The sequence below is a fragment of the Haliotis asinina genome, chromosome 2 (assembly GCF_037392515.1).
Source record: "Haliotis asinina isolate JCU_RB_2024 chromosome 2, JCU_Hal_asi_v2, whole genome shotgun sequence".
In the NCBI taxonomy this organism is placed as follows: Eukaryota; Metazoa; Mollusca; class Gastropoda; order Lepetellida; family Haliotidae; genus Haliotis; species Haliotis asinina.
In genome coordinates, this window is record NC_090281.1 from 28,312,330 (window position 1) to 28,322,587 (window position 10,258).

The following is a 10,258-nucleotide window of genomic DNA, read 5'->3' on the forward strand; positions in this document are numbered from 1 at the left end:
GGCGGGTGTTCCATATTTTGACACTGCTGCATACCCGCTCAAGACGACAGAAGCGACGCGATGCCAGATTTTTCGGGCCAAGTTGTACTTATTACGGGTAAATATGACAAACTAGTTTTCTTGTACAGACATGTACGTGGAGAACGTTGTACTGTGTACTCTCAAGTATTTTTAAGAATGTTCGAGTACGCTGAAATGCATCGGAGAAGAATGCGAGCTTACATAAAGGATTAGACTTGCACAAGTCTACGAGGATATAATTATTCGTTTCATTGATACAAAGAAAAATAGTGTTGTACCTCTAACATGTGGGCACCTATAGACTGACTGTTTATGTAAAGTTGCCTCTTTAAAGGATAGAATTCCCCTACATAAATGAACTTAGTCACTAGTACATCCTAGGAGCAAGGGTAGCATAGTATCCGCAGTCTCGTTATCACGCTGGTAGATGTACGGTGCACCGACAGGGCTATAATCCTGAAATACTGTTCCGACGCAAGGCAAAGACTGTGTTTCATTTCCAGTGTTTCCTTCATCAGTTTTGACAGTGAATGGATGAACGTCTTTACGGGTGTGACAGTGAATGAATGTACGTCTTAACGTGTGTGACCGTGACATGTGCGTGTTTGTGAATGGATGAACGTACGTCAGTACTTGTGTTAGAGAGTGAGTGCGTGTACGTATGTATGCATGAGTACGTGAATGACTTGACAATGACCTACGACCCGTTGAGAGAAAAGCTATACATGTACCCGCGTGTCAGAAACCCGTACCGACACCGGCCTTGGGATTACCATGAGATGGGTATGACTTCAAACACACTGCGGATCCCTGCAGAACCAAGGGAGGAAATTTCGTGAATCCTAAACGTGTAGCTACCAGCCATTTATTTCAGTCAAATCTTGTAACTCTACTTTGACTTCACTTAATATCATTAAGCAAGCACACACTGAAGCGTAATAGCATTAAAGGAGCATCTTAGTAAATGGTCGATTAAATTACATGTCGAAACAATGGATTCACGAGTTAATTTTTAAATATGATTTCAGTGATATCGCGTTTATAGCGCGGGTGACAGGTCATAGTTCATTGTTCATCATTGTTTTATTCCCTGATACAGATATAAAGAAATGAACCATGTATTCTTTAAAAAGTTTACTTTTACCACAAAAGTGCACAAGGGTAAGAGAGATATTGTTATGGCGAAATAAGCTTACTGTGATTGTGTAAAGTGTCTAAGCTAGACATGACTGTAAACGGATTTCATTTTGTTATGATATTCCCAGCTTCTTAGGTTAAATAAATAAAAATGAAATGTTTCTCGGGCATTGGCGCGTCACTTTTAATTGTGGGCGTAACCATTTTTTATTTCCATTAAAAAAATGACTTTGTCGCATCCCGATTATCCATTTGTCCTTCATAAGAATTGGTGTCTGCAAAAACGATTTGACTGAATCTGCAGCTCATTAACACTTGCTAAACTTTCCAAGCTATATTTCTGAGAGAGAAATAAAAAAATGTGTTCCTCCCTCGTCATTTTGTTTCTATCATTGTTTTTAAAAAAAGTCCTACCGCCCCCGTCACTTTTGAAAACAAATATACACGTGAAACATTTAAATTGTTTTATGTGCCTTGAGCTTCAGGCAGATTTACACAATATCACGATGACCCGGCGGGTGTTCCATATTTTGACACTGCTGCATACCCGCTCAAGACGACAGAAGCGACGCGATGCCAGATTTTTCGGGCCAAGTTGTACTTATTACGGGTAAATATGACAAACTAGTTTTCTTGTACAGACATGTACGTGGAGAACGTTGTACAGTGTACTTTCAAGTATTTTTAAGTATGTTCGAGTACGCTGAAATGCATCGGAGAAGAATGCGAGCTTACATAAAGGATTAGACTTGCACAAGTCTACGAGGATATAATTATTCGTTTCAATGATAATTTCTACACCGTCTATATAGAAAAAAAAGAAAGTATTTAACCTTTAACATGTGGGCGCCTTTAAACTGACTGTTTATGTAAAGTTGCCTCTTTAAAGGATAGAATTACCCTACATCAATGGGCTTAGCAACTAGTACATCCTAGGAGCAAGACTAACAGTATCCGCAGTCTCGTTATCACTCTGGTAGATGTACGGTGCACCGACAGGACTATAATCCTGTAATACCGACGCAAGGCAAAGGCTGTCTCTTATTTCCAGTGTTTCCTTCATCAGTTTTGCCGTGGTTCAGATCACATTTATATCACATGTATTTGAATAATAGTGCAAGACTAACTCTGACTCATTTATGTCATGTATTTTTATAATATTCAAAGACTGGCTTTGAGTGAATGCACTTCTATGCGTGGATGACAGTGAATGGATGTACGTCTGTGCGTGTGTGACAGTGAATGGATATACGTCTTTACGGGTGTGACAGTGACATGCACGTGTTTGTGAATGAATGAACGTAGGTCAGTACGTGTGTGAGAAACTCGTACCGACACCGGCCTTGGGATTACCATGATATGGGTCGAAGCAATGGAATCACGAGTTAATTTTTAAATATGACTTCAGTGATATCGAGTTTATAGCGCGAATGACAGGTCATAGGCTATTATTCATCATTGTTTTAATCCCTGATAGAGATATGAAGAAATGAACCACTTTACTTATACCACAAATGTGCACAAGTGTGTGGGAGATATTATTATGGCGAAATAGGATTACTGTGATTGTGTAAAGTGTCTAAGCTAGATCTGATTGTAAATGGGTTTCGTTTTGTCATGATATCCCCAGCTTATGAAAGCTTAAGCTCTAAACACCTACTGTTTGTCTGTACGTTTTATAATATAAAAACTAGTTTCACCAATTTAATGGTATCTAATGATACAAAAGTTATTATTAAAAACTGCAGTTGTAGTTTCACTGTAAACTACATCTTAGATAGGAAAGTTTGTATCATGTATCAACCTGCTGTACCATCTGTATATGGGCCGGAGGCCTCACATGCGGAATAAACAAATAGAAATTATACCACACATTGTCCTGTTTCTCCAGGAGCGAGTGCCGGTATTGGAGAAGGAACGGCTTTGCATTTTGCCAAACATGGAGCCAAACTCTCACTAACGGGGCGAGATAAGACGAGACTGGAAGATGTTGCTAAGCGATGCTCGGAATGCGGGATACCTGCTGATGACGTGAGTATTGTGATAAAATGAATTGTACCGGTTTTGAACATTTCAAAAACGTTGAAATGCGAGGTGTATACGTTTGGCATTTAAGTTTTTAAAATGGAATGTTTTGGTAATCTTTCAATTAAAGTCCTGCCGGATATAGAAAAGAGAACTTGTGCTTAGGCTTTTACTCTGTATCCCTAAAATTTTCACATACCCAAGAATCTGTGCCAAGGGGATCACACCAGGACTGAAATCACCCAACCGTAAAATGGTGATAGATAAAGAGGAAATGCAAATAGCATAGGTCGAAATAACTGACATCGGCCTAACTGGGTGTTCAGCTGGATGCGTAAAAGGACATCTAGAAAAGCACGCTTCTTCGTAAAACTGGGCAACACTAATCAAACTTTACGACAGTACGTAGTGGGATGGGTAAAATGATATCCAGAAAAAGCACGCTTCTTCGTAAAACTGGGCAACACTAATCAAACTTTACGACAGTACGTAGTGGGATGGGTAAAATGATATCCAGAAAAAGCACGCTTACTCGACAGTTGGGCAAAACTGATAAATAATTTCCGAAACTACTTTAGTATGTCTTTGTGTGCCATATAGAAAAAAACCCTGCAATTTCCAGAAATGTGCTTCACACATTGAATCGAACCCGGATCGTCAATTCCGCAAGCAAACGCCTTTACCACAGCCCCTACGCTTAGTTAGGACATAGCTCATTGTGACAGTTGCACGCTCATGACTGTACCATATAACTCTCAAAGGCCCAACGATGTTACCTGAAAAAAGTCAGGGTGCTGTAGTTCACCATTACTCACACTCTTACACCATAACTTCCTGTTCGTTATAAGCGTGTTCCAGCTAAAATTTGTTTCACGTAGAAAAGAATTTCCGACAATTTTCCTTTTCTTTGATTTCCAGATTCTGACTTTTCCTGGTGACTTGACTGACGAGGCGTTCAGGAAGACCATCATTGAAAAGACGGTCGCCAAATTTGACAGACTCGACGTGCTGGTACGATTCAACCGTTGGGTGACGTTTCTAGCCTGAATTGTTAATGCATCAAACAGCCAGGAAATATTTCATAACATTTAATGCAACAATGCATCGTTTTTATATTGATTTGTGTTTTTTTTTTACTTTCCCAAAGTAAATTACATCATACACTGAGGGAAAAATAAGGGACCACATGAAAACGCAAGTGTTCCTTTATGGTTTTCCTTATGATGTAAAAAACGAAGCTGTTCACCTGATCTACCTGTACTGCAGGTGAACAACGCAGGTATGTTGTACCCAGGGGCGTCAATGGCGATGGATGGGTCCAAGTACGACCAGATGATGGACCTCAACATGAGGGTGCCCTTCCAGCTGTCACAGCTCGCAGTCTCCTACTTGGAGAAGACGCAGGGTGGGTACCTCTGAGGATGCACATGGCCGGTAAATGTAGGGGAGATATGGGAGAGAGAAAGGGGTTGTACATCATGAGAAGACGCAGGGTGAGACTTGGAGGACGCGAGGTTGGCAAACGTTTGGGAGACGCAGGATGGGTACATCTACTGGGTGGGGGTGGTGTTTAGGGGAGCGCAGACTTGGCAAACGTTTGGGAGACACAGGATGGGTACATCTACAGGGGGGAGTGGGGAGGGAGTGGTGGGAACGCAGGGTTGGCAAACCCTTGCCCTTCCAGCTGTCACAACTCGCAGTCCCCTACTTGGAGAAGACGCAGTGTGGGTACCTCTGGGGATGTACAGGGTCGGTAAATGTAGGGGAGATATGAGAGAGAGGAAAGGAGGGTTGCACACATTCTTCTTACACATGGATATCGAGCACACGTATCGACGTAATGGTTAGCGGCACTAGCCGCTTTGTGTTCTGTAGCACCTTTAATTGGCCCTAAGAAACATCCGTATCATGTAAACAGCACACATGTGCAACAGTGATTCAACATACAGTTCTGTAGAGACTTCAAGTGGAGGTAAATGAAAGCATTGATGTCATTCTTTGGATAACCGTTTAAGCGGCTGTTAATCGTTGAAGATATATAGTCAGTGCTCATTCTTACAGGGAACATCGTAAACGTATCCAGTATTTGCGGAGCCAAGTCGGTGAGTCCCTCCAAGTTGTGGAATCTTCTTGTGGACATTTAATGATGCAGTAACGATTAACTGATGGTCACAAAGGTTCACACTTTATGCCTTGAGATTATTTTAAAACCGTACAGAAAGTACACAATGTTAGTGACTTGTAGGTCGCAATCAAAACGCTTTTAAAAATATTTACTTTGCTCATTTCAAATAATCCCAAAACACCCGGTGTGTACATTATTTTCTTCGCCAAAGGCTGGGTAATCGAGTGCCTTCTGGTTATCGTTTGGACACAGATTATCCCTATTCGCTGCAACAACCCTTCTGGAACAGCTTCAAACCGGAGTGGGTTGTCTCGAGACACTGGTGCCATTTGATCAGATGTCAAATCTTCACAAGCTGATATTTCTTTCTTTGCTAGTGGTTTTATCGTTGCTGTCGTTGTTTTTGTTTTATATAACACGGAATATACCCTGCCCAGGGAAATGCATACTGGCAGGGGATTATATAACTATTAGTTCTTTACAAGTAGGTCACCGCCATTTAGTAATTTCTGTTGATCATTCTTGGAGTTTCTACCTGTTAAAGGACTTCCCGGAGGGTTTCTGTCTTCAGAGCTCTGTGCGTCACGATTAAACATCTCTGCCAATCTCTTTAATAAATAATTAGTGGATCTCCATTCAGGTGGTTTGATATCCCATCTTACAATCCCTGAAGCACGTTGTTTCCCTACTGCCAAGTCCTCCCCGCAATGCTAAAACCTTATATGAATCAAGCCTAAATTACCTGAAGTCCTGAATATCTGGCCTCCCTTGGGCTCCTTTTCAGTTTATATTCGTCAGTTTGTTACTATCAAATTATATGTATACAGAGACGAAGCATTAGTCTAGTGGTCTGACTTTGGCTGCTGGTGGTCGAGAATGGAAGTAACGCTTGTTAGATGTTCTATCGTCGTCAGAGATGCAGAAAGGGTCACTTCTGTTCCAGATGCCGGAATTAGGGATCTACTGCGTCAGCAAGGCCGCCCTCGATATGTTCACACAGTGTCTGGCATTAGGTGAGTGTCTGGGTGAGCGTCTAGGTGAGTGTCTGGGTGGGTGTCTGGGTGAGTGTCTGGGTGAGTGTCTGGGTGGGTGTCTGGGTGAGTGTCAGGGTGAGTGTCAGGGTGGGTGTCTGGGTGGGTGACTTTTTGGCATGCGTGTCAGGATGGGGTGGATTTTTAGGTGGGTGTAATTGATTTGGATGGCATGAGCGTTGGAATGGGGTATCTTCGACGTGTGGGTTGGTTACTCTAGTTGAGTGACTGTCTTTGAGTTTTGTCAATGGTATGATTAGGATTGAAAGTTCTGGATGATGTAATTGTTGAGATGGGAAACTTTGTGTAGGCTGCAGTGACTACTTTGAACACTGACAATTGGTGAATGGGGGATAGGGCGGGATGGGGGTGGAGACTATTACTGGTGTGGAATCACATTTGAAGGTATGGATGTGCTTCAGTTGTCATTGTGCATCATTAATTAAGCTGTTCTTTCAGTTAGATCAGACCAAAGTCTTTATACGTGTGTTAATTATAACATGACTTTTGTTTATGCGGGTTTTCGTTTTTTTTTCTTTCACAGAGCTTGCACCCAAAAAAGTTCGAGTGAATTCGGTCAAGTAAGAATTCCTTTCTAGATATAACACGTGACGTGTGACATGCGCACATCATATGAGTTTATCATTACAATACAAAATAGTTGCGGGCAGATACTCACGCACACGCACACGCACACGCACACGCACACGTTCGGACGCGCACTCATGAAGGGGAAACTATATACCAAAATATCTGCCAATTTCCGGATTTCCTCCGGATTTCCTGGTTAATACTGAGTTGTGCCCAACAGAGACTGTTGTAGTTAGTGTAGGCGTCTACTGCCGAAGCGTTCGTTCGTCACACCGAAGTCCCTGGTTCGATTCCCCACATTGGCAAAATGTGTGAAGACCATTTCTGGTGTTCCCCGCTGTGATATTGCTGAAATGTTGCTCAAACCGGCGTAAAACCCAACTTACTCACTCATACACATTTTCAGGCACGCAGTGGATTGTGCATAACTTCAGTCATATATAGCGTTTGGCACTGCAGGCTGGCTTTAATTCATTTTCAATAAACGAGGCATATCTTAACCTATTTTAAAGGATTGCTGTTTGTCACAACCATCAAGTTCACCCCGTGAAGTTCTGGGTTCTTGGGACCTGGTTGACACATTCACGGTTACAGCAGATCGGTGATCATGATGTCGACCCCTGAATTACTTACAGACCGCCACCATATTGCTGGAATATGCTGAGTGCTGAGTAAAACTATACTCATTTACTCACTCATTCGTAGAACAGTTTTCCTAATAACACGACTCCAATGTCTGGGTTAAAATGTAAGACCTCGAATGAGGGATGCCACGAGAAAGAGTGAGTTTAGTTTTACATCGCTTTTAGCAATATTCCACCAATATCACAGTGGGGGGACATCAGAGATGGACTTCACACATTGTACACGTGGGGAATCGAACCCGGGTCTTCGGCATGACGAGCGAAAGCTTTAGCCACTAGGCTACCCCAACGCCTCTACACATTGAGTAGGAGTGTGTTAATTAATTATGAACGTCTATACGAAGAAGAAATGGTTTCGTTTTCTTAGATACATTACAAACTACATATTCTGTTGATGCTGGATGTGGGCAGGCTCTCTGGTTTGCTTGACACGTCATCGTATCCAAAAATATTCATGCTGTTGATCACTGGATTGGTTGGTCAAGAGGCGATTACTTACAGACCGTCGCCATATAGCTGAATTATTGCTGAGTGCGATGGGTTAAACCATAAAGCATTATGTCGTCATGCTTGTTCGATAAATGCCATAATTAAAGTTTAAAAGCAAAACTGATTATGGCTTCGTGTAAAATAGCACATGCAGTTTAAAATGTTGTGCTATACAGATGTATCATTCAGATGTAAACTCTTTTATCGGCTCTCACTTGAAAATAGTCCATCTTGTGGGGTTGTAATGAGGTAGCAACAATGCCACCTGAATGGGTTTTGGCAAATGTCATAGTATTCCAACTGATCCATACTTATGACGTTGATCAGTGGATCGTCTGGTCCAGACTGGATTACTTACAGACATCCATATAGCTTGGATATTGCTGAGTGTGACGTTAATAAGAAAGCAAACAAATCACTCGCATGACAGTTGGTAGATAGAGTAGTCATTCTTATCAAAGCTGAATTATCTCAGCTCCACTCACCGCTCTTGTTTCAGCCCCGGCACTGTGGTGAGCATGATACACAGACGGGAGGGCACTACGTACTACGACAAGGACGATGAGTACGCTAAGGTCAGTGTCTACGTTACTATCTCTACAACGTAGATGTCAGCAGTCATAATGTCACGCAATGACATACGTGTCACCTGTTACGTCTATTATGTTTATAGAATATCAAACCTGATGAAATATTGGCTAAGGTTATTCTCAAACAGATCTGGATGCACCATAAGGAATTACCGGAGCCCCATTTCACGGACTGATCGCAACTGTACATCAACGGATATATATAGGGGTTACGGGACGGAACGGTGGTTCCGCATGTTCATGTAGGTTACGGAAGGGAGCAATGGTGACGAAGGTTTCTTGTGGGTTACAGAAGGGAGCATTCTCGCTAATCTCCAGAACACAGGTTCCGATAAATCTCCAGTAATACTAGGGCCTACAGAGAGGGAAGTGGTGACGAAGGTTCCTGCAGGTTACAGAAAGGGATAGTGGTACGGCGGTACATGCAGGTTACAGAAAGGGAAGTGGTGACGTTGGTTCCTGCAGGTTACAGAAAGGGAAGTTGGTTACGTGGGTTCCTGCAGGTTACAGAAAGGGAAGTTGGTTACGTGTGTTCTTGCATGTTACAGAAAGGGGAAGTTGGTTACGTGGGTTCTTGCATGTTACAGAAAGGGGAAGTTGGTTACGTGGGTTCCTGCAGGTTACAGAAAGGGAAGTTGGTTACGTGGGTTCTTGCAGGTTACAGAAAGGGAAGTTGGTTACGTGGGTTCTTGCCTGTTACAGATGAAAGCAAATACCAATAATGCTGGTGGAGATTTATCGGAACGTATACCGTGGAGATTCTCGAGGATGCAAAGGGGACTGGGGTGACGAAGGTTACGGAAGGGGCTGTGGTTGCGAAAGTTCTTACAGGGGCAATGGTGGTCCCTAGAACTGACCTTCAGTAACCCATGCTTGTCGTAAGAGCAGACTAACGCGATCTGGATGCCGGGCTTGCGGACCTGTTTGATGCGTATCCTCGTATCGTAGATCGATGCTCATGATTTCAGTCATATTAAGATTGCCTGGTCCAGAGTTGATTGTTTACAAACCGCCGTCAAATAGCTAGAGCATTGCCAAGTATGGGCTTAAACATAAGGAACAGCTGTGCTGTATGTTCGTTGTCTTATATTTCAGTTCTTGGAGCAACAAGCTGGTCGCCACCCCCTTGGCAGAGTAGGTCAACCCCAGGATGTGGCTGAGTCTATTGCTTACCTTGCCTCCGACGCTGCGAGTTTTGTAACGGGACAGCTTATTTTCATCGATGGGGGTCGACACTGTGTGTGTGCCGGCGTCAGCAAGTGAAGACATTATTATTTCCGGAAGCACACGACATTTTAATGAAACTATGCATACATATCAACATGTTCGTCAGCCTGCAAGCCATAGTAAACATATACACGTACTGTACATTGAAAAGGCCTGTTGGAAGTATCGCATCCATGGCTCAACATGTTTGTTTGATGTCTACCTCGCAGGATTGATAAGATGCGTGGTCTAATATGGTTATTTTATGTCAATAAAACAAAAATCATTTTGATAGTGTTGCTTTTCATCCATACAGTTTATATTTTGTTACATTCGTTATTACACATCTGTCAGTACTGTGGGACAAGACGGCGAGGTGGCCTAGTGGTTACAACGTTC

The 10,258-nt window shown here is 42.6% G+C and overlaps 1 protein-coding gene across 1 annotated transcript; it reads left to right on the plus strand.

The window, feature by feature from the left end:
- Positions 1-1,670: 1,670 nt before the first annotated feature.
- LOC137273520 (3-oxoacyl-[acyl-carrier-protein] reductase FabG-like) lies at positions 1,671-10,148 on the plus strand. Its single transcript, XM_067806246.1, has 9 exons — positions 1,671-1,768; positions 3,050-3,189; positions 4,102-4,194; positions 4,450-4,588; positions 5,245-5,285; positions 6,252-6,321; positions 6,884-6,920; positions 8,563-8,638; positions 9,749-10,148. Exons 1-9 carry the CDS (start codon positions 1,732-1,734, stop codon positions 9,914-9,916), a joined length of 801 nt encoding a protein of 266 aa, XP_067662347.1. The 5' UTR covers positions 1,671-1,731; the 3' UTR covers positions 9,917-10,148.
- The last annotated feature ends 110 nt before the right edge of the window (positions 10,149-10,258 follow it).